General features: G+C 41.1%; 1 protein-coding gene across 5 annotated transcripts in view; it reads right to left on the bottom strand.

Moving 5' to 3' along the window:
- Positions 1-24: 24 nt before the first annotated feature.
- LOC137980251 (uncharacterized) overlaps positions 25-25,665 on the bottom strand; it is a 36,232-nt gene continuing 10,591 nt past the window's right edge. For 3 of the 5 annotated variants that reach the window (XM_068827651.1, XM_068827650.1, XM_068827652.1), the window contains 5 exons: positions 21,937-22,936; positions 19,909-20,443; positions 19,543-19,742; positions 4,810-5,154; positions 26-2,327 (listed from right to left, as the gene is read on the bottom strand). In XM_068827651.1, coding sequence (XP_068683752.1) covers positions 1,898-2,327; positions 4,810-5,154; positions 19,543-19,742; positions 19,909-20,443; positions 21,937-22,931 — 2,505 coding nt within the window. In that variant the 5' untranslated portion in view covers positions 22,932-22,936 and the 3' untranslated portion in view covers positions 26-1,897. Of the gene's footprint in view, positions 2,328-4,809; positions 5,155-19,542; positions 19,743-19,908; positions 20,444-21,936; positions 22,937-24,708; positions 24,728-25,665 lie in introns of those variants that run through there. The other 2 variants (XM_068827648.1, XM_068827649.1) reach the window with 2 other exon arrangements.

Here is a 25,665-nt window from a genome sequence, read left to right as displayed (position 1 = left end):
CATAAGACGCGTCTTATCTTGGAACAGAAGTTTTGACTGTTCTTATTTTGTCCGTGTCTTAAATTAGACGTGAACTTCCTCGTATAAATGGTTTTGCACCCCTAATGAGACGTGAACTATAAGTGAGCATGTCTGTCACATGCATGCTTGACGACAACAACAACATCATTATCTTGTTGACAAGTCACCCAGGTTATCAAAAGGGCTTCCCAGTCAGGCTCAAAAACACCAACAAAACAGAGAAACACATGGACTTTGGTGGTGGAGAAAGAGTTCCTCATCCTTTGCCGGGAACTGGCAGTCGAGAAAAAATTGAATAACTGCGTGACAAGCGCCGCTAATTGAAAGGGTTTTCAATTCGCAACTTTGCGGATGAAACGTGCAAAGGTGGTAACTGTAAATTAACAGTTATTCTTCGAGGGAGTGCTAGATTTATAATGATAAATAACCAAGTAAGACGCGAACTATTTATACGAGATGTTCGCGTCTTATGTAGGACGTGTAAATGGTACGTCCTATTTAAGACGCGTCTTATTTTCCCCCGTATAAAGACGCGTCTTATTTTCCCCCGTATAAATAGCCCTAATGTTTGTCTAGATCATGCCCGTTTTTTCCAAGTTATGCTACTTCTTAAAAAAAAAGTTATGCTCATTGCAAATAAGTGCAAAAACGCATTTTTTAAAATCAGAAACCGTTTATTCTTGTTAGCTATACATATCCTTTATCTGAGAGTATTGTTTACAAACGTTTTCGCTCGAATCGGATGGCATAGCCTGACGTCATTTTGTAGCCTTCCCCATGAGAGGTATTGGGACCGACATGGTTTGCCATGGGACTTCCGGTTCCCATGCACCCTAGTCCCAGGTCCCATTTCCGGGCTTAGTAAACTGCAAATCCCTCTAATTGGGCTTTGGGAATCAAGATGCCTTTCAAAACTCAAAAATGAACCAATGATTATCACAATACGCGAATTAGGCTAGCAGTGCTGTTAAAAAAAATGGAAAAATTATGCTAGCTATCTCAAGTTATGCCAAGAAATTCTGCTAGCACGATCTTTTCGAGCCTCCTCATCAAGGGCAGCCTCTTACTTCCATACTTGGCCAAGGAGACGCCCTTTGGAATCCAGAGTAGATTTATTTATAGAACGCCTCCCTCGGGAGATTCAGCACGTCCACTGTTGTAAAAGCCAATCAAACAGAGCTTTCTCAGTGTCAAGAGAAATCAGGAGCCTGTGAGTAGGAGCTTGCCTCTCCCATACCACCCCTATGATTCAACCTTTGCGGGTGTCTTTCTACTTTTAGAACGCCGCGAGGTCGTCGGCTCCGCACGCACTGTTTGAAATGGCCAATCAGAATAAAGTGATTGTCTAACGAAGAGAAAAATAGCAAAACAATGTACATGCAAATTGATGTAAATTGATGTAAATGCGAGTCTCCGGCTGAAGGTTTAGTTATCAAAATAGAAAAGTACGCGCAAAGGTTGACTCAAGGATATAGTGCATAGGGAGGCTCGTACTCATGGCCTTCTGGAGAAAAAAAGTATTTTCCCGAAAAAACCTGTTCTTAAAAACAAATTTACTCGGGAAAGAGTTTACTCAGGGAATTAGTGGAGATAGAGGTCCATTGATAAGCTCCTAGGGTTATAAAATAGATTCCACACTTATCAAATTATGTTTTTAGACACACCGCGACACACTAACTGATACCCTATTTTCGAGATTACCGATAAACCGTTTTATAAAAGCGAGCACTTTGTGTTCGACTAGTGTCCTTAAGGGAAATACATTTTATCAGCATAGGAATGAAAACGGATTAGCATATGATAGCAAGATGAAAACACTGGTCTCGCTTTGAGGACGAGGGTAAATATAACTTTCAATATGGCCATCTATAGTTTTTCACACAATATTGATGGCGTCTTCGCTTTGCTGCTCTCTAATCCCATAACTCTTCATGAAGTCATCTTTTTCGGCTTCTACGCATGCTCGGTATCCCTCTCGGTGATAAGCTGCAAACATTCGGGAAGTGAAGAACTGATTCAGGGTGGAGTGTTGCGGGAACGTATCACAGCAGAAGGCAGACAGTCCCCAGCACTGATGGCCATGGCAGCACGGACAGCAGCACCAAGTTAAATTATCGACATCGCTTGCTTTCAGGCACATTCCAGGCGCCAGTCCATCGGCCTCGTCATTAAACGGATACAAAGGGACAGAGGGAATATGATTTGGCGGGCAAGAAACACTGTCAGTTGGGTATCTGGGTGTGATCAACATAATTTCACCGTCACCGCTGCCGCCAAATTGACCTTCTTTGTACTGAACTTTGAACCTTTAAAAAAAACGTGATTTATTGTAATTACGGTATCTGTATATCAATTAATTAATTAACTCTATCGAGTCCTTTCAAGGGAACACATGAGCCCAGCAAATTGATCTGCTCTCAACTTAGTGTCTTCATAGCTCAATTGCTAGAGCACTGCACCAGCATCGCAGATGGTCTTGGGTGGTACTTCCGTGAGCACTAAAGTTTTCGGTTGTCTATAAGAGACAATTGCTTAAATTTTTCAGGTAAGTGCGAAGATCACCTCTCCCCCATATATTTTGTTTTTGTTGTTTTAGACTTGGGAAAGGATTTTGGCTCCGACTAGAAAATCTTTGAGCGATGTGACCTTCTGATAAGCGACAGTGAGAAAATATTTTTGCGAGTTTAGGACTCATTTCTGCAAGTATGGCTGGAATAACATCTTTTAGAATGGCCATAGCCGGGAGTTCAGATATAAATTGTTTCAAGATAAACAGCAAGACTAGTTCCACAAATCGGAGTGGTTTCCTTCGTCACTTGTCTTTGGTGCTCAAGCGAGCGTGAACCAATTTGGCCCCATGTGGTAGCAGAATAGACGGCTCCCGTAAGCGATCTCCTATGGAGGCCAGGAGGTCTCTTTTGAAGGATAGCAGCAATAGTAATTTGACTGGCGTGAAGCCCTTTGGTATTTTGGAAACCTGTAAGCTTGCAAGAGGTGGTTGCTTACCAGGCAGGGATGGTCGCAAAGGAGGAATCGGCTGTGTTAGTCTATAGGTGTCGATTGAAAGAAACTATCCAGTGATACTTATGGACGTTGCCCACTAATTCAAAGGTATTTTTGCGTGGTTTGCTGAATATGCAGGAAAAGCAGATCTTAACAAGTGTTATTGAAATTCATAAAGAAAATTAGGGGTAGCCACCCATTTTTCAAAGATAATTAATCAAAATTATTGGTAAAAAACTTTAAAATACGATGCAATGTATCGCGTTCTTATCCAAATTGAAGGTTCATTATCTCTGAAAAATGCGTGGTTACCACCAATTTTCTTTTTGACTACCAAGAGCACTTGCTAAGTTCTGCTTTCTCCGTTCTGAACCGCGCGCAAAAATATCCCTGTATTAATGACCACCACCCATAGGAAATCCGAGTATCTCGATATGCGCAGAATGTTTGCGCAATAACAATAGTAGGCACCCTCCTTATTGACCTCTCCCCATAGGCGCTTTTCAGACCTTTTCAGGGCCAACAAAACGAAATAAACGAAACAACAACAACTGTTAAAATTCCCAACTGGTGCAACAACAAGTGCAGCCGAGAAGTTGAACCAGGGGCTACCAGGACCAAATTCAACGAGTGCTCAGAACGAGTCTTAAAACCCTACCTCCCAACTGACCAGCCAAGATCTTAAGTGACCAGCCAGTTTCGTTTATTTCTACTAAAATCGGTTTGCCTATTTCTATAAAACGGAATTGCCGAAGACTTCAGTACTGCGGCTGCCGACCTGTCTAAAAGCGCTTGTAAGAGACCTTGTTATTACAAGGGTTATCACTACCACCCTGTAACACGTAACAGAAATGTTGCACCAATTATTGCATAGATTGGGAAAACCCCTCATTAAACAAGCAAGTTCATCACGTTAATTTAACATTTTCATTTTCATTTTTCCTTGTTAAATACCCATTGCTTTTTCTTTCATTGTATCTTCTAGTGCCCAATATTCACGTTGTTATTTAGTATTCATACTTCCTATTCAGCTATCTTTTATATCACACCGACTAGCGGTTCATTTGTATTCGCAACTGACGATGGATGTTGGTCATCCGAAACATGTATTGCAAACTTAAAACTGTGTGTTTCTATTTAAAAATTATTTCATCTCTGCTACTAGTTCGCAAATTATTGCCTAATAAAATGCATTCATTATTGTGACGCAGTAGGTCACTATGGCAACAAAAAAGCTCTCCAAACTCCCCCCCCCCCCCTCCCCTTCTAGATTTCGTCTTTACTTTCTTATACAGTGGAACTCTAAGGGACACCCTCGGGACCAGGACAGGTAAACTCTGAATAGACCAGAGGTAGCCCCTTAATGGAGGGTGAGTTGGAGTGAAAGATTAGTATGAACATTTTTCCGAGACCAAATTCGGTATCCCCTGAATAGAGGTGTCCCAAAGGAGAGGTTCCACTGTTTAATATTCAAAAATGAACTCCCTGATCCCCATTTTTTTATTGTAGAATAGTAATTACCAATCTGAGATGGCACTATCGGCAAAGTTTTTAAAAATACCTGGGAGCTGATTCAGAGCTGCCTTAAATTGTACGATAATAATAGTACGATAGTAATAGTAACCTATTACGTCACAATTATGGGCGCATTTTGTTAAGGAATAATTGATACAATGTTGTAGTGACAACCCTTCTAATATGAAGGTCTCTTAAAAGTAGTAAAGCTGGTTCTAGCCTTAAAACAAACTATTCGAAATTCAGATAATAGAAAATGCATGTACAAACTTGAAAAAGCGTGGCAGTTTTCCCTTCTTTGGCTCTTGAAACGCGTCGAACAGGAACGAAATGACATCCCCACCGTCCTTACTCAGAAAAGAGCAGTCCAACTGGGTTCTGGCGAGCATCAACGCTTTCAACAGGGAGTCACCATAATGCATATCGTCTTCTTTCTGGCCGCCGTCGACAACAACAATCTTCTTCAGACGCTTCTTTAGCAAAGGCAATAACGCGAGATTCTCGAAATGACCACCGTCGCTTAGAAGCAGTACTGGCGGCGGCATCGGCCCAATGTTGTTCTTAGAAAAGGTTTCCCTTATAAACTGGACAAATGAGATATGAACGATGAACCACCTGAGACAAAAAGAAAACAAAATGCGCGCAATTGCAGAGATGTTGCTACATCAAATTTAAGGTTTTGACGACAACGTCAGCGTATAAATAGGAATATGTTATTCATTTTTGTTTTCTGTAACCGCTCGTACCAATTTATTTTTAGGATACTTTGCCCACATTGTACGACGTGAACGAAATGGACTAATCGCGAAAAACTTAAAGTGCTACTATGATCAAAAATCAGTTCCTTTTTTTCTTCAGATTTGAAAGCGTGTTCGCTTAACACCTAACTGGCAAAAGTTTGAGCTTTGAGTTTTATCCAAAGACTGTTTATTTTGAGTGTAAGTTTTGGATTTCACGGTCCGCCATTACTCAGGTTCAAAACTGACCGATTGGCGCTCAGAGGGTTGGATCTAGGGAAAATGACGTCATTTACTCTCTAGCTTAAAATTTCAGCGTGTAAACGCAAATTTATTACATATGCAAAACACGGATTTAAAAGTCTGAAACCCCGAAACTTCAGTGCTGCATTTTAATTCAGTCGTGTACACATGCATTGCATTTTTATGTCTATTGAGTCTTTGCAAGAGAAAATGAGGGGACAGAGAGGGAGGCTCAAGGCGTTGGCCGGGATATGTTATGTCCACGAAAGTTATTTTTAGACGAGCGGAAGTCTTTGTTCTAGCGGAAGTCTCTTCTGAGACGTCCGCATGCAGTCTTTCCTCGCTCTCAGGTTCTTAGTGAAAAGAGAAAATGATGGCGCACGTGGAAGGCTGATGAATATATATTTTCTTTCAAACATCGGACCGAGGTTTGCCTGCATGCGGACGTCTCGGAAGACTTCCGCTCGTCTAAAAATAACTTTCTTGGACATGACATATCCCAAGGGCTGGACCGGGAGCCTCCTTCTCTGTCTCCTCATTTTCTCTTGGTCTTTGACGTCATTTTCTCCACGATCTAGCTCTCTCAAGATTTTAAAGTTAGTAATGGCGTACCAATAAATTAGAAACTTCCAGTTAAAACAAACAGGTGTCTTTTTAAAATCAGAACTTAAAACTTGGGTCACTTAGTAATTAGTAAACATAGTTTTGAAATCCAAAGAAAATAAATAATTCTTTTTTTCGGTCGTTGTAGTACTTTCATGATACAAGGTTATAATCTGAGGTGACGTTTTCGTCGACCTCGCCGTCGCTTAGAGCGGTTTTCAATTGAGTGTCGGAAGTAATTAGTGAATTGCTTTGGTTTATGATTACTTCACTAAGTGATTGGTTCAAAGTTCTCCCGCCACTTTTTCAATAAATCAGAAGTGAGTGGGTCTCGCGTGCACATTTTCCCGCGCTTTGTGTCGGTTACGTGTCTCCGTCCTTTTTGATTGGCAAAGTAATTACCGGTACTTTGGTTTTGGTTTTGTGACACTCGATTGAATCTCGTTCTATCTAAAATTCCTTAGTGTGGACTATAACAAGCCTTTAATTTGAGGACTGCAAACGCCTTCAAGTGCGGAATGTAAGACGCTTTTACCGTATGAAATAGATTCAAATTTACAGAGGACCTTCCCCAGAAACCGTGACCAATGGAACAGTAAACCAGGGATTGGCCATGCTGGGACTTTATTCCCAGATAGCTCTTGTTGACATTTGCATGTTATAAGAAAAAAATAACAGTCGTAAGAATTAAAGTGGCACTGTCGTTAGTCGTGGATATATGAAAGTTACCGCGATTGTTTGAAATTAGCAGGCTGAAGTTTCCTTTATGCACTAATCAGTGTGATATAAAAGAAACAGGGGGCTCTCATATGCGACTAGATACCCAAAATAACGCATGCATGTGCAGGTGATCCCCTTTGCTGGAATTTAAGGACGTTTGCGCTAATTGTTTGTGCGCAACGTTACTGCGCAGGTAACGCGACTGTAATATGTCACGCATTACTTCGAGCATTAGTGAAGTTGAGGTTTTAAAACCTTTGCAAAAACCGTGGACGATAAGTCTTGCACAGCGTTGGATCAGAGAAGATCGTGATCAGTCAAAATTGATTTAAAATATTTATGAAAGTCAAGTAGACTACTGAACGATTGATATTCGCGAGGTTTTATCAGTCGTGCACTAGTCTACTTGACTTTCATACAAATTTTTCAAGCATCAGTTAAAATAACATGGCGACAAAAACGCCGAGGAAAAAATTCCAGGCCGGCAAAAGAATGGCACATTTATTTCCGAATCATCATGAAACTTCAAAGAGAAGTGAGCGAGAGGATGGAAAAGCTCTGGAAAAGGTAGCTGATCGATTAGACTAGTGGCTGAAAGTTTGGAAAACTCGAGGACGAACCGTTGCGTAAATTTACAGTGAGGACACTCGAACCATGAACACTTGATATTTTTTTGTACATTTTTTTAGTGACTATAGAATGTGGGCTCGTCCTTTTGACAAGAGTATTTAATGTTTTTACACTTACAAAATGCTATACATGTAACACTATACATCATCAGAAGAGCCTTTATTTCTTCCTCCCCCAAAAAAACAATGTACACAAAAATGTCAAGTGTTCACGGTTCAAGTGTCCTTACTGCAATGGGGCTGTTTCTTTTTAATGTTTTTATTACCCTACGAACTTAAGTTCAAAGTGAATGCATGTTTTTAAAGTTCTTTTCCCTTACTTTCGTGAAAATTGAGCAGTATTTTCGTCCTCGTCCGCTTGAATAGTGCGGACCTGCATGGAAACAATCAGCGATTGAATTTCACAAAAAACACACTCCAGAGGATAAGCATGACGGCAATGGAGAGATATTATACAAAACATCAACCAAATGAAGATGACCCCTGCTTAAAACTTCGTTGCTATGCTCGAGAAAGGTTTTTTTTTCGGTAAAAACCTATCATTTCTTCAACGATCGATCCTCTCTTGGGTTCCAATCCTTGCCCGACAGGTCACGTTTGCGTGACAAACGAACTTTTCCAAGAGCTTTGCAAAATCACATCGATTTTACTCGTTCAGATCATCGGTGACCCCTATTTTTTTAATCATGAATCACTTACTTTACTTACTATCTACAAAATATGATGAAATGAAAAAATTCTCACCGTAAGAAGTTATCTCTCTTTAACATTTTCTTTCCTCGTGTCATCGAATTCTGGTAGTGGTTGCAACGGATAGAGCTTACGAAAACGCTCGTCGAGGATGAACTCTACTGTTTACCTCATCCCTACAATTATCTAAAAATCTCACTCCTAAAAACCTATGCACAGAAACTTTCACTCCAACAGTTTATTTTTATGATTTTCGATGGATGAGCAGATGAGCCTACATCTCGCTATTATGACCGATTTCTCGAAATTAAGGCATTTTTCCACTGCCATTTTCTCCGAAACAAAGTCGGTGACCCCCATTTTTTTTTTCATTTTTGGAGTAAGTACTTTATGACCTAACTCTAGGCGAGAAATGAAGAAAATCTCACCGCAGGAAGATTTTGGCGCGAACGTCCTTAATCCTATAAAACAAGTCAGTACTATTTCTCCAGTAGGCATAAGATTACTCTTTACCACATACTTTATAAAGAGCTGTACTATGTACCAATTCCTAGCACATGTGACAGGGTATATTTGAATAACGTCGGATTTTTGTTTCCAGGTCATGTTGTTAATCTCATCATCAGTTAGCTCTTTTTTCTCTACAAGTCTACCAAGAATTTTCAAAAGATATGACCACCTTGTTTCAGCTGCAGAAAATGAACAGAATCACGAGGGGTTACCTAATTGCCTAATGATAGCAAACAAGTCCTTATTTCAACTTCATTACACAGACAAATGCAATATATTAGGTTTATTTTGTTTTCTTTCGACCTCGCACCAACGGCAGGCGTGAACAACCTAACTATCCGATTACCCGATAACCTGTGACAACGCCGGATACAATGCCAATCTTAGTGGTACAGTATCCCCATCCTCTGCGAGCAGTAGTTTACTGTCGTCCCGGTTCAGGCTGCTCCATATCCATCCCCGTGCCGGGCGAGGCACCCAGATCAGTTGACTGGGTCCCATTCACGCCGTTATCTAGGTTCCTTGATTTATCTGAAATCATATATATGAGATCACCACCAACATGGTGGGGTTATCTTCGGGGTATGCTCCCCTAGATCCGCCGTGTTCTGCGATATTAACGGGGGCACCTCAGGTAGGATGTGGCTCTTCACCACGCACGGACGGTCTTCGTCAAGGAGAAGCTAGTGGCCATTCGGCGTTGGCCATAATTGCCCCGACTCATCAGTTGAAACTAGAGTTTTAGGGTTCGCTTCACTTGACGCTGGATATGGGGAGACCAGTCTAGGACGCCACAAAGGCCAATTAGACCACAAGGTCACTAGGCCACTATGCCAGTAGGCCACTAGGAAAGGTATTACTCCTCCAGGGATCCTTGCCCCTATTATTATTATTATTATTATTATTATTATTATTATTATTGTTGTTGTTGTTGTTGTTGTTGTTGTTATTATTATTATTATTATTATTTATTTTATTTTTTTAACATCATGTTCTGGCTGTTGCCATTGCCGTCTTTTCCTCTGTTAGGCGAATCATAACTGTTAGGATTTACGACGAGACACTGAAGCGTAACACAACTTTAATCCACTGGACTCGGCTACACATCGATTTACAAAAACCTTCGATAACAAGAGCGGGAACAACAACGGAAGTCACATGACACTTTAATTCCTACATACTAGGGCGGGGTTAGTATAACTATTCATAGGTCCAGTCTCTCAGGCTTCTTTATCATTCTTCCAGAACAAGTACGGGTTGTAACATTCTCCCCACCTTGTCCTCCTTCGGGAAGGACAACGCTCAATTTAGGCTTGGAAACAGGTATACTTGCAGTATGAACAGTGTTCGTCTACGGCTTCTCCCCACCATGGACTCAACAAGGACTGGATCCTCTGCTTCGGGGCTTACTTGTGAAGCTGCTGACTCAATCTCTAACTTGTGTAAACGTTGAACGGGTCTGTTGTAGAAACTGTTAAACGCTCTAACTGTAGCGGTTCGTACAAGCCCGTCGTTACCTGGATAACCCCTTTCAACTTTAGCCAACGGCCATTTGGTGCACGGCACATTGTCGTCAAAAATAAGTACAATGTCGCCTACTCGAATTGAAGGGCTCTCCTTATGGCACTTGTTTCTTACCGATAGGAGATGTAGGTACTCTTGTTTCCAACGCTTCCAGTAGTGATTGAGTAGTCTCTGCAGGTAGAGATACCTTTCGACAGTCGTCTTACTGGTCTTCTCTAAGCTACTTTCTTCCCTTTCCGGTAACTGGTTAATTGGCCTACCAATTGCAATGTGAGCAGGTGTAATAGGTAACGGGTCTCTGCAATCATCACTTACTGCGGTCAACGGCCGCGAGTTGATGATACCTTCGATTCTGACCAGCAATGTGTTTAGCTCAGAAAAGGTGAGAAGTTCCCTTCCAAGGCTCTTACGCAGTCGTTCTTTTATCGCTCTGCAAAATCGTTCCCACCATCCACCTCTCTATGGGGAACGCTCTGTGATGAATTTCCACTTGATCCCTCGTGATGAGAATTCTGACTTGATTTGATCTTGATCCAGCATACTCCACATTCTTTTACTTTCAGTAGTGAGTTCGTCGTAAAATTTTTGAATTTCCCTGCTTGCTGCCTTGAAGGTTTGTGCATTGTCTGACCACACTGTATGGCAAAGACCTCTGCGACTCGTCATGCGACTAAAAGCTTGTAGGAACTCATCAGTCGTCAAACTATGTGTAAGTTCCAGGTGAACCATACGAGATGATGTGCATGTGAAAATACACACGTATGCTTACTTAACGTTTAAGCCCTCTTTCCTATACAGGGGTCCCGCAAAATCAGTCCCAACATGCGCGAAAGCTCGTGAACAGGAAATTCGTTCCTCTGGCAACTGACCCATTTTCTAGGCACAAGGTCCAACTCGTTATCTTTGGCAAGCTACACATCTTCTGATAACACATTTAACCTCACGTCATACTTTCTGCCTTAAAGTTGATAATACCGTTTCTGGACCAGCATGCAACATGTTCGTATGTACATCTTGCACCATTTTGGCAACTTCAGGATGTCCATGAGGCAAGATTATTTGATGCTTACTCTGTTCGGGAAGATCAGCAAACTATACTATCCCACCAACTCTTAATACCTGATCATCTCTGTCATAATAAGGGTCCAGTTTCAGGAGGCGGCTGTTACTGGGAAGTACCTCTCCAGTTTTCAGTTTCTCGAATTCTTCTTTGTAGACCACTTCCTGCACCCACATACAACATTTAATCTCGGCTTGCCTCACTTCGTCCGCAGATAGTTCCCTTTCACAAGACCTAGATTTAGTCTTAAACAATTTGACCGCTCTCAATACATAAGCAGTTACTCGAATCAACTTTAACCATGTCCCGTAGCGTGACATATCAATCAGTGGTTCTGCAACGACTGCTGTATACACATGGGTATTTCTTTTTTCCTCGCAAGCTTCAGCGGGAGCAGCTTCGTTTCCGTGTTGAGCGGGTAGTGGTTCACAAGGCGAAGACATCCATTGGGGTCCATTCCACCACAAAGTGCTTGAAATTATATCACTACAGCTTAACCCACGTGTCAACAAGTCTGCAGGATTCTCCTTACTTGCACAATACCTCCAACGCTCAGGATCCCATGTTGACTGTATCTCTGCTACACGATTTGCAACAAATGGCTTCCAGGAAGAACTCTGCCCTTTTATCCAATGCAGTGCCACCATGCTATCTGACCAACACACAACCCTAGCCACCTTCATTGGCAAAGCCCTTACAACAAATTTTAGCAACCTGGCATAGACAACTGCTGCTGAAAGGTCCAGCCTTGGAAGCGACTCTGGACTTCGATATTACCAGCTGTGAGGATACATTGTCTTGCTTGTCTCTTTTTCGAATGTACACTGCTGCTCCATACGCCTTGAGGGAAGCATCTGCAAAACCATGCACCTCTACCCCAGAGTCTTGCGTAATACCATTTCCGAAGCATCGAGGGATAGTCACATCTTTTAGCTGCAACAACTCAGACTTCCAACTTAACCACTTTGCTTTAGTGTCACTATCTAACGGGTCATCCCACTGTAATCCTTTCAACCACAACTCTTGGAAAAGGATTTTGGCTCTAACAGTGAAGGGTGATATCAGTCTTAGTGGGACAAACATTTTCGATGCCAGACTAAGTAGACTTCAGTAAGGGGCCCAGTTCGCGGCCGGGCCCAGTTCTCGGCCACTTTTTGTTCAACGTTTATTTTTAGCGCCGTAAATGAATCTGAATAAAAGCAATTGCTTCCAAAGGTAGCTTTATTCCTTTTCTTTCGTCCTGCCGAGTTTTGAGTTTACATCTACTATATACTGTGAGCAAATCGAGGTGACACGAAGGTAGGTGAACACGAAACGAAAACGTGTTTGTTTACGGCTACTCGAATTACATGGTCTAATTCAAGTTTGTATTTTATCCGTATAGGAGGCCCAAATGAGCCAATTCTTGGCATAACGAACGTAGAGTGATAAAGCTTTCTGTTAAATATAAACTTTTCCTGGCCTATTTTATTCTTTTACCTAAATTCACCCCTCAATATTTCCTTAGTACTTCTGTCTGCTGGCCGTAGACAACACTAAAAAGTGCTCATAGTTTTGTATGAAGTTTTCTTGTCGAATCATTTGTAAAAGTAAAGCTGTAATGGGGTGGCATGTTCCGACAGTAGCTATAAATTAAAATTATGAGCTCTGACTTACCGGACCCCGTCTTGAGATACCCAACTCTTTTTTAGCCTCGCTTGCCAGTGTATTTACGAGAAAACCTAGGTGTGCCAAAAACGTCCTTTTCTATCATGAAACAAAGCTCGTTAAGGATACTTTGTGGTCGAAGTATCAAACACAAGCCTTATTAGTGACTTAACAACAAAAACTGGTGATAAAACGTTGTCTATTCCGAGGAATCGAGCGCACTCTTTTGTGGCCGAGAACTGGGCTCGCTGGCCGATAACTGGGCCCACGAACGAAGCCTCCATTTTCGTTATTACTCGGGATAAAAACAGCGTTGAGCTGTCGATAGCTTTTCATGTGTAAACTGTATGCTGAAGCTAGTTGTCTTTGAAATTTCAAGTCCTTACGGCTATTCCAAGGTAAGAAATACAAGTTTACGTTTTTTGTGGCCGAGAACTGGGCCGCATACTGTTCTCTTTGACATTGGATCATGGGATGAGATGATTCCACTCGGTGCGAGGAATCTAAAGTGGTCAGAGTTCAAGTCCCATGACACGCCAAGTGCTTTAAGGGGGTCGCTCGGATTGAACTCCACGAATGGCGACGAGGCTCTTTTAGCTGGGTCAATAGCATCTATTACTAGCTCTGAGTTACTTGCCCACTTGGTCAAATTGAATGCCCCTGTAATCATAATTTCTGACATCTCTTGTTGAAGCTTCAAAGTTGAATCTACTGTATCGGCTCTTGTCAGGCAGTCATCGACATACATATTTTGCAAAATTTCTTCTACTGCATACGGGGACATTTCTTTGTATTTTTTTACATGTGCATGGACTGTTGCAATAGCAAGGAAAGGACTTGCATTCACACCGAAAGTCAATCTCTGCATTCTGTACACCTTTGGTACTTCGTTAGGCTGTAAATCTCTCCACAGGTAGCGGTGAACATCTCTGTCCTCTGGTGCTAGTTTGACTTGCAGAAACATCTTTTCAATGTCTGCTATGAGACCAATTTTGTGTGTTCTAAATCGAATAAGTACAGATGCAAGGTTTGGCTGTAAAGGAGGACCAGGAAGAATACAATCGTTAAGGGAAGCATCACCTCCTTCTCGTGCGGAAGCATCAAAAACGATTTTGCATTTTGTCTTCCTTTTGTCATCACGAAACACAGCATGATGCGGTAAGTACCGCACAGTTCCATTGTCATCACTCTGATCAGGTACTTCCTCTGCAATACCTTTCTCTACATATTCGTTGATCGCTGCTTTGTAAGCCTTAGCTTTCACAGGGTCTTGCCTTAACTTTCTTTCAACACTTTCCAGGCGTCTCAAAGCTTGTGCATAATTACTTTCTAGCTTTGGAGGATCTCTTTTCCATGGTAGTCTCACCTCATAGTTATGTCAATCAAAGTTCAATCCTCAATTGAAGTCAGAAAAAAAGCACGTTCTTCCTCTTGTGCATAACAGGGTTCTCGATCTCTGCAATACCAATTGACTCCAGTTCCCAGAGTCTTTTCAATGTTTCGTTGACTCCACTGTTTTCTACAACTGTCAGCATGGATGAAGTTTACTTGTCCAGTGACAATCCAGCCGAGACAAGATTAGACAGCAACAAGTGACTCACTGGAAATACCTCTCTTACAGACCCCAGTCACAAATGAGTAGTAGCTGTCTGCACCAATGAGAACATCTACTTGAACTGAACCACGAGGATAACTATCTGCAAGAGTTAAGCCTTGAAGATGAGAGTTGTTATGGAAAGTCCATCTGTACTGGCCAGAGAGGATTACAAATTTGGGAAATAGAAAGGGCCTCTATCTCCACCTTTGAATCTCCCTTAATTGGTGAAAGGGTAAATTTCACTCTTTGGAATCTCTTCGTTTCAATGGTTTCCCCACCTAGCGTTGTGACACTTAATAGCTCTGAGGGACCTTGCAGGTCAAGGGCCTCTGCAATGTTCTTTCGTAGATACGAACGTTGACTCCCTGAATCTAGTAAAACACGGACTGTCATTTCTTGACCCTTAACAATCAACCTGGCTAATCCTGTCTGTAGGAGTGTTTCTCTCATAGGTAATGCGGGCTTAGTTGAAGCCAATCCACTTAAACTAGTGTTGCTTAGATGCCGAGGTGTAGCAACTGACTGCTGCCCATGCAATAACCAGTGATTTCGGTGACCACAATTCGCTACAGAACACTGAGGATGGCGACAAATTCTGGAGAAGTGCTTGTGGTTGCTAGGTTTTAAACAATTGAAACACAGTTTGTTCTCTTGCACTAGTTTCCATCTGCCATCAAGTGATTTTTCATTAAACACTGGGCAATTTTGTGAGTCATGATCTGCCTTGCAGAAATTACAATTTGGCTGTGTTGGAGTGCGTGTTTCACCAAATAGTGCAGAAGCAGTATACATCTCATTCGCACCACCCATTTTGGGAAATGAAGACTTTCTTAGGTTTTCTTTACCTTTATCAGAACTGTGATTTCCTGGGGTAATGTTCACATTTGAACTTCTTTCTCCTGCTTCTTTGGACACAACTTGTCGGTTAAGAAATTTAAAGAACAATTCAAAGCCTATTTCATCTTCTTGAGTGTCTGCAAGTTTCAACTCCCATTTTTCTAATAACTGAGGTGGTAACTTGGTCTCAAAAAGGGGTAACAAAATACATCCATGGCTCATTGGATCTTCTCCAAGAGCCGCTAAAGCTCTAGTTCTGTTCATAAAGGTATCATAGAGATCTCTGAGGGAGGATGCATTAACAACAGACTTAGCATCCATCTTGAGTTTAAGGCATTCAACAGCTGCTTCATAATTTGCTCCAGTTACTTCAAATCCGTCTATTGCTTTCAAGGCATTTCCAGTTAGCACCGAGCGTAGATAAGTAAACTTCTGAACATTTGGTAAATCAACATTGTTATGCACTGCAGCTTCAAACTGATCCCAGAAGTTTTGAAATTTCAACACATCGCCATTAAACTTTGGCAACTCAATTCTCGGTAATTTCGGATTTGAGGATACACGACTGTCACTGTATGCAATATCCTTCGAGGAGTGATCTCCCACATCGCAATCTTTATTTAGGAATTCATGAGCAGCATCCACAGCTTTAACTACTTCACTCAGAATTTTTCCCCATCTTCGGAGTTCTTTCTCTATCATATCCTCTGGAACAAGCGCGATTAATTCATTTCTCAGTTGAAGATAATTCTCACGGTACACAGTTAGCCTTTCAATTCTCAACTGTACTTTGATTTTGTTGCTTGCATTTTGACTTACATACAAAATATCCTGAATCAACGGATCCATATCCATTTGAAAGGCTCTGGCTTTACGTCTAATCGAACTAACATCCTGAATTTCAAGTCCACTTTTCACTTGAAGAGGTTCCTTCAAAGCCTCGGCGAAATTCGAACCTTTCTTTCATTCTGGTGCAATAACATCTGACTTCGAATCATGCTGAGCATTCACTAACCTTTCCACTAAGATTTTTCTCTTTCCAGTAGTCGGCAATCCCTTTTTTCCAAGCATTTCACGAATTTGATCGACTTTGAGTTGAGTTGCTCGAGGAACCGGTGGCCACGTGGTTGCAACTGATGACCTTGCGAAAAACAGACCGCACATCGTACATCTGAACTCAGAGGGTGAACGAGGAACAGCAATAATAAACGGCCATTTTTTTGTCCAGGATGGCTGAAATTTTGATTTGAATCGCGCAGCACCGTCAAATTTACGCGAAGAAGCAGAGGAACTAGCTAAAGGACCATCAACTTTTGCTCTCTTTCGGCCAGAACTACTCGAAGTTTCGGCCATCGTTATCTCAATTTTCAACTTTTCTTTTATTGTAGCTCAGTCACAACTAACTGGCATTTACAATTTCGGTTCTATATATACTATCGTCCTTACACGTGAATATTTTTCGGTATTTTACAGGGACATAATGGGCACATTTATTCCGTTGGGAAACTACATGCATGACAGCGTGAGAAAGTGGTGTCTATGCGTGTGGGCGTGAAAAATATATCACATGCGTGTGTCTCACGCAAAATGCGTGAGAGTTGGAAGGTCTGGAAGAATTACAAATTTACTGCTGAAATATCTCCTTGACTCCGGCTGTGAAGGACCATGTTAGTATTCACGACGAGACACTGAAGCGTAACACAACTTTAATCCACTGGACTCGGCTACACATCGATTTACAAAAGGGATGTATATGAGTGAAATGCTACGACGTACAAAAACCTTCGATAACAAGAGCGGGAACAACGAAAGTCACATGACACTCTACGTCCTACACACTAGGGTGAGGCTAGTATAATTATTCATAGGTCCAGTCTCTCGGGCTTCTGTATCATTCTTCCAGAACAAGTACGGGTTCTAACATTAACAAACGACCAAAGGCTAACAGAATTATCTCTTCTTTACATTTCCAATACTTTCCTCAATATCCTTGCAGTTCTCAACAAGGCAGTTTTTTGCATTACACATTACACTGTATGGGATCACTAACTAATCAATCCACCTATCAAATCCTTTGGTGACACTTCCAAGGGCTCCTATCACTACAGGTACGACTTCTACCATTTTGAGTTTCCACAATCTTCCGATCTCTCTCTTCAAGTCCTGGTACTTTTCTACTTTTTCCCTTTCTTTTTCCCCTACTCTTACATCAGCTGGTACAGCTATATGGATGATTATCCCCTTTCGCTCTTTGTTGTCAATTACACTTAAGTCTTGTCTTCTTGCCTCTATCACATTGTCAGACTGAATATTGATATCCCACAAAACTTTGACTTCTTCATTTTCTACTACTCCTTCTGGGACATGTTCATACCACTTTTCCGTATGCTCCAATCCATTCTTCTTACAAAAATCCCAATGGACTTTCTTTGCTACATTGTCGTGTCACCTCTTATATTCTTTCTGAGCCAATTTCTCACATCCACATACTAAGTGTTGCACGCTTGCACATTTTTTTTCCACATAATCTACACAGGGGGCTTTCACTGGTCTTATCGATGTGGTGCTTTACATAGTTTGTCCTGATGGCCTGTTCCTGTGCGGCACATAACAATGCTTCTGTCCCAATCTTCAGATCACATTTGGATAACCATTATTATTGTTATTGTTATTATTATTATTATTATTATTATTATTATTATTATTATTATTATTATTATTATTATTATTATTGTATACATATGTAAGAAGTAATTTTCTATTTGGGCTGTAATCTTCTCCCTAAATAAGGTGTGTAGAAGTAAATAATTCAGTTAAATACAGCAATGCCCTTTTCCTATGTACATATTTTCAGTTAATAAATGGTGGTCTCCCAACTAGTTTAGCTTTTTAGTTATTTTGGGAGACCAGCTACTGATGTATTTTTAATTCACATATTTGTTATTTAGCTAGCTAGTTCATTTTACAGTACAAATAAATCTTGTTGTTGTTGTTGTTGTTGTTGATCGGCCGTGCACCCAGACGGTCAGCTGATGATAAGTCACCGCTCCCTTACCTTCCCTCCACCCTTGCTGAGACTAGACAAAGTTCCATGGATGAAACCTCCCGCTCCTCAAGTCCGGGGAGGGGTAGAGCGAAAGATGTGTACTAGTAAGGGAGCAGTGACTTGTCATTAACTGACGGTTTGGGTGCACGGCTGATCGTCACGAGAACCTTGACAGAAAACGACATTGAAATTTTGTGGCTAATTTTCCTTCGCAGAGTGGATAGCGAGACTATTTTCTTGAATAGATGCTCCATAGAATCTTCGAACATGTCGCTGAACGAGTTTGCGGCGAATTGAAGGATTTTGGCTACATTTTTTGGGCTCTCTGTAAGAGATAGCTCTTCGGTTGAGGATATCTCCCGAAAAAAGGGCAGAATGGCACCAAATTACCAAAGAACGATGACAATAGGACAACAGACAAGTGAATGCAACATTAGCGCTTACTTCTTTTATGAAGCCTTCTGATTTGTATCGACTAAAACTCGCCATACAAGATCTCTAAATGACTCTCTCCTTACATTCAAAACACAACACAGAGTTTGGGTCAGATGTGGAAATTCTGGAAGGTTCTCTGTCGCGGGGAGCATGATAATATATATTTGGGAACAGACTCCCGACATTTAAGTCTACGCGTTGGTGAGTGAAAGGCGGTGCACAATTAATTGCACCAATGTGTACAGTGTACTTGTTCAGAATATTTTGCTTCACTTTCGAGGAACGACATTTCCTTACGTCTTTAGTCTCTTGCCTCTAAATGCAGCGGAAGGTGTTCAACCACTTAAGTATAAAAGCCACAAACAGAATGATGGCGCACAACCCGGCCAACAGGAAATCAAGCCACGTGTGTCACAGCTTTCCAAGCTGTGTTGTCATTCGCTTGAAATACTATCTCTCCTAACTGGCTAATTAGATCGAACTTCCGGTTACGAGTGAGTGACAATTTGCATACAGATTCTCACCAAACCTCGTGGATATCCACGAGTAAAAATGAGAACGTTCAGTCTCAACTCAAAAAGAAGACCTTCAGTACAAAAAAAGAGATTGTTTTAACGGTTGAAAGTCCGTTACCATTCAATTTTCCAGACAAATAAAGAGTACAAAGTGACTGTACTCCACTGGGACAGACAAGGTGTACCAATCAGTACGTTCGGCACTCTTACCTTGCTAATTTTTCGCGCCAGCCTGGGTACCTACTTCCAGTATGGACGAATGCCGCCCACGCGAGGACAAAGTGTATAACAATGAAGCATATGACTGCAACTTTGGATGCGAAGTCAGAGTCTGCTACACCAAAGTGAACAATCGGCGGCACACAGATCAGTGGAAGAGCACGGAAAGCATCAATGGCAAACGGCAGCACCTAACAAAATTACAGAAAAATTAGGCAAAGTTATGACAAGAATGAAGGGGTACTGAATGGTGGCAAAGATTACGAAAGACGAAAAGAAAGAAGAAGAAGAAGAAGAAGAAGACGACGAAGAAGAAGTGTGATGGTCATGGTCTAAAATGATGACGAAGAACCATACCTTGTCAATGAAAGTTTCTTTTCTCACAGATTGAATGTCGCTTATCATCCTAGTGCCCATATTTAGACCAATGAGTGTGTGGAAACGACTGAGGCTCATTTCGGGAGAATTATCGTATTTTCCCATGTAAGTAGACAGTGCGGCCGCCGATGTAGCCATAGCATCGGATAATTTGATATCCTCTGGTTCTAGTTTCCCTTTGAAGTGATCCTGCCCAGGTTTGCTGTCTACACGCGCGATTGATGTGGGAGAAATTGTCAACAGGTCGTAGTTTTTTTCAGAGGTTTCATCTCTTTTCCATCGGTTGACTGTGATGTTTGATATGTACTCTGGTTTCGTGCCCTTAAGATCTTCAACGGTTAGTGCTCTTTTTGGAACCACGCCTTCATTTGCAAGAACAGCGTGGTCAGGGCTTCTATGCCGAGATTGACAAAGGGCAGATATCCACAGCGTGCAGACATCACTCCACCCAATTCCTGAACATCCGTTTTTTCCAAGACCACTAGGATGGTAAAACGCCTTCTGAAGCCTCCACCTGGAGATGATAAAACATGCATATTCCAATGGTATCGGATTGTCCAGTTTGTTATTGTCCTCCTTCCTTAATATTTGATTATTATTTTTATTACTAGGTAGTTATAATATCACATTACTGAAAAAGCAACAATTTCTTTTGACTCGTACTTCATTCCTCATGTTTCGGTCCTACTGTTACACATTGACTAGGAGACTTGTTACATGATCTATGAAGATCTTGAAGTCCATTATTTTCGCTGGCACCTTCTGGTCATATGCATTTTCGAAAAGCGGTGTTTCTCGGGACGTCATTCATTCTTATTAATATGGCAACTATGTCAACCAGAACCTAATTGGTTGGTGAAACAATGACTTCTTTTGTTCCGTGGTTGGCAAATTTGAGTCTTAAAAGAAATGTGACGTTAATGTTTCTAAGCAAGTAATATTGCTATGACTTTCAACCCCGAAAAAATAAAGAGAAAGAGAGCTAGGGATATGATTGTGAATTTCAAAATAGAAAGTTATTTTTAGAAACATAAGTTTTTCCCTTGAGGTTCCCAACTAAATGACGTCATATCGCCTCATTCGAGCATGTTAACGTAAAGATATATAATAGCCCACTTTCGATATATTAAAATTCAGTTCGAAACCAAAGGGATCATCTCGATGCCCTGGGAAATAAACTCATGCAAATCCTTATGATTATTCCCCAGAGCCTCGAGGTGATGCCTTTTGTTTAGGACTGAATTTTAATATATTGAAAGAGGGCAGGGGCCCATTACCCGGAGCTTCCATCTGTATTGTACGCTTGCGTCAACCCTTTCCCGTATCTTTCTACTATATTTTGACTTACAGAACGTATGTGACTGAGAAGATACGTGAAGTCAGTGGCGGATCCAGGGGACCCCCCCCCCCCCCCATTTTTGGACCAAGGCCACCAAACCTGTGAAAGGGGAAAAAAATGTTTGAGAGGGGCCCCCACTTTACCTCCAGGTCTGGATCCGCCGCTGGAAGTGGTTCATATATGTGACGTAATAAATGGCTGTCCTCAGGTTGTTATCATTGGCTATTGTGAAAACACCCACTAAAGCCCCCCTGCGAGGTGCTTGTAAAAATAGAAAGATACTGGAAAAGGTTGACTGAAAGGGTTAATATGGAAGATGGAGGCTCCGGGTAGTAAGCTTCTGCGCCTCGCACGGATCGCCATTTTATTTTATTTATTATTATTTTTTTTAATGTTCAAGCCCGCTTGCTGCCTATGCCGAAGCCTCCCGAAAAAAATTCTTTTTCTATTTCATTTTAAAATAACTTAGAAGAAATTCAAAAAATAAATTGCCGGACTGGACGTTTTCTTCTCCGTAACAATTAATATCTTCTCTTGTTTTCCATCAACGGGTGAGGTCCGTTTTGGTCGCACATGTCACACTGCTTTACCATAAATATTGGGACGGTGAATTGTCATTAAAACCACCATTTAATATCACTTGTGACACCTCATCCAAGTCGTCTTACCTGTTGTAAACATGGGTCAGTCTCGAACTTAATGCATATACCAAAGGGGCAACCCACACGACAAAGCCAGAAGCGAAAAGTAAGCGGGCAAAGAGTTTATCAGAATACACAACACCAAGTACAGGGGCTGCATATACCCTCCAGTAGATCACATACGAAAAAAAATAAACCATCAATACATGAGTTGTTACATTACGGAGCAGAGGCAGGAAAAACCACACAAAAATGCTAACAGCCACAGCAAGATACTGCGACCAATGCGGAATGTCACGAACAACATCGTGCAAAGCAAATGGTACGAATGTAAGAACAAAAGAAGCACCAAATATAGCGCAACTGAAACTTAGGAGAGTAGAGTACCGCCGTAGGAACCCTTTTTTAGATAATACGAAAAATATGGCGGTAAGGAGAACCAAAAGAGAGAAGAGAATAATACGGCCAGAACCCGGGTTACTTTTACAGCTCTGCCGTAGCTCTTGTATGGTTGCATTTTTACCGGCCTCTGGATTATGGCTGTCAGAAAATTTTGCAGCAACAACATCATCGCAGTCCCCCTTATCTCGCAGGTACTCTCCAAACATCAAGTCGATCATGAAGGCTATTGGGCATGCGTACGACCCCCGCGTGGTGATTGGCCCAATGAAATTGACCAATAGAATGAGGCCCAATATGGTCACTGTATCTAGGATTCCATCTAGTGGACTGTGCCAGTTGCAAAAGTACCCAGCTCTTTCTTTCATGTGCTTGAAAAACTTGTCATGCCAATTCCCTTGGTCTTCAGTTTCATTTTCGGTGGAACTGCTCCTCCTCTCTTCTCTGTATTTCCAATCTAGGAACGCAGTGCCTGTGTAACCGCCTCCTGACACACAACTCAAGTAGTCCACCTCCACATTTCGTTCTAACAATCTGCGCAAGACTCCAGAGCTGAACGCCGCTGACCGAATGCCACCACCGGAAAAAGCCAAACCAATTTGTGTTGGGTTCACATTAGCCATATTTGCTTAAAAGGAAAAAAAACAAAAGAGGGTTTTTGAAAAACCTTAAGATATTATTTAGCTATTTATTTCATACCCGCTCGAAAGGGGTACCTTTTTCACGCTTCAGGTAAATGAAAGTGTAGGGATTTCACGAGTCAAAGTATATGAAAAGGTGGGCAAATCTGTCATTTAGGTATTTAAAAGCGCCTTATATGAGAGGAAATATCGTTCATTAACTTCATTCTAATAGCTAAAAGGGGGATGCAGTGTTTTTAAGTAGGCTTGTGAAAGGGGTACTATTTTCCAATGGAAGGCATACGACCATTTGTCAATAGAAGGTATAAGAAAAGGGTATCTTTTCTGCCAAAGGACGCCACTTAAGCCTTTTTTTCGCGAAGTTAACACAAATAAATACATTATCAATACAGCTTTGACGTCTTCTTACACTTTATTCAGTAAAATACTAGACTGAATTCGTCTTAGAATAGTTTCTCTTGCAAAAAGCACAAAAAACAGCCAAAGCTCATAAGACACTATACAATCATTACAGAAAGAAAAGTTCGTTCAGACAGAAATAGCTATTCGAGACAATAATTAATAGTGTGCAGTGACCAAAGTAGCCGATAAGCTTTCCAGCTGGTCACTGTCATGTGGATATAAGCTGGCGACGGCCATATGTTAAGTGTAGTTTAAAACACATTAATAACAAGTATCGTAAGAGAGGAAGGATATACATACACATAAATACGAGATGGTCAATAAAAAGATTTTGTCGCGCTTTTAAAGAGTATGTATGGGAAACGTTAAAGTTCTGGTGGGACAGATTTCGCTGCGGAAAATTTAAATGGAGATATACCATAATTAGTGCGTATTGGTGGCTTAAAGAAGTTTTGATTTGCAGCATACCTAGTATTGTGTGAATGAATCTCTGATGCAGGTGTGCGAATATTCAATAGTACAACTGGGGTGTTACTTTCATTGTTCTTAATTTAATATGCAAAGAGTGACATTTTTAGTTTAAATATTTTCAAATCGTAAAATTCCAAGAAGATTGTAATAGGGGTTGGCATGTTATCTTCCATGAGCAAAGAACATGTTTCGTATACATTTATTCTGCTTAGTGCAGATGTTATTTAATCTACAATCATGGTCAAAAGTTGTTGGGAAGATTGCACGCATTACTTCTCGTCACACCTAACTCGATTATTCTAACTATTGGCTGTACTATTTGGGAAAAACCATGCTCTTGTGCCCCCACTGATTTCAATGGCTAAAAGCAATGCACCACACCCCTAACAAATGAACACAGCCGCGAAGGAGAAGATTTCCGATAGCGAGAGACTTGAAACAGCCTCACGTCTTACAGAATTCCATGAAAATCGGAATGTATAACGTGCAGTGGAGCAACCAAATGATGGGTTCTACGTTTAATTTCGTTTGCTGATTTATGGCAAATGATGCAATGCAATGAAGCTAAAACATGAATATGCTGGATTCAGCCTTCTGAAATTTAGGAAATGTTAAGAAAAAGATATTTACTCTAATCCTGCCTGTTGACAACATGACGAAATCGTCAGACAGAACTTCCTGCAGCGGCATGTTATAAATGGCCGACATTTCTTAGTCTCTTTTTGCCTCAGCTGTTCTTTGTACGAACATTATCCGCCGATATCTACTTGTTAGTTTCTTGATCTTCATGTGAGCTATACCTAGCGCTAGAAGTCACCCGCCGCGTTATTCACAACACTGTTCATGTGGAACCTCTGCCGCCAGCTGTATGCCGGTTTTCACTTACCCATATTAATTACAAGAATAGTTTATCACACGTTTTCTGAGTTGCTACACTAGTGTTTCACCCGCTTTTGCCTCACCGGCTGCTTTCACTTGAAACCAGTTCATCTGATGTCACGCTTCTTACTAGATCCCGCAAAAATAGACAAAACTCCCACGTTATTTCCATTCCAACAACCTGTTCCAAGACATACTGTCACCTGTTCAATTTACTTGCAACTGCAAACATTAAGCGATTTTCACCGGTATATTATCCGCGTTCTTATGAATGGGCAACTGGCTGCAGAAACGTCAACTTCTTTTGTTTCGAACTTTGTAAATTAAAAAAATAGGTACTCGAGAGGCGCATGTGACTACTGCGGAGATGTACAAGGGGAAGAGAAGTAGAATATTCTGTTATGTGAAACAACAAACAGAAAAATAGTCAGAATCTGCGTTTCATTTCTCTGTTTTTTTTCTTTTTTCTTTTGTTTTTAAGTATTTTTCCGTGTCGGGAAAAGTCTTTCCTGTCACTCCCCTACTAAGTGGTATGAAATTCGCATATTTCTTTGGTGGACACAGTTGAATATTTAATTAACCCGCGATGGCGTCGAAGTCATTGAACCAGAAATGGTGTTTTGGTGGATCTTTCAACAAAATATACCTATATGGAGCTCAAGAATGGAACGTCAATTGGATAAACAAGACCGGCGGTGGAAAATAAATATCTGGAATCTTAAAGGAGACGAGTAATCAACGTGAGCTGTATTTGTAATATTTTACCAAGTGTGGTGTTATGTACAACACTGAAACCAAATGGAAAATTCGTAGGTAACTTATGGGATCAACGAAGACAGAAAAGGAATTGAACACCTTAAGTGGATCTGTGATCTCTGTTGTCTGGCTAATTGTATTTATTTGTACCCTACTCTGCACAGTCTTCAGGTAAAAAAATAATTGGAAATGGGACAGCCAAGAATTA

This window comes from Montipora foliosa, chromosome 12 (genome assembly GCF_036669935.1).
Source record: "Montipora foliosa isolate CH-2021 chromosome 12, ASM3666993v2, whole genome shotgun sequence".
Classification (NCBI taxonomy): Eukaryota; Metazoa; Cnidaria; class Anthozoa; order Scleractinia; family Acroporidae; genus Montipora; species Montipora foliosa.
The sequence above is the reverse complement of the archived record's forward strand: the minus strand, read 5'-3'. Positions and strand labels throughout refer to the sequence as shown.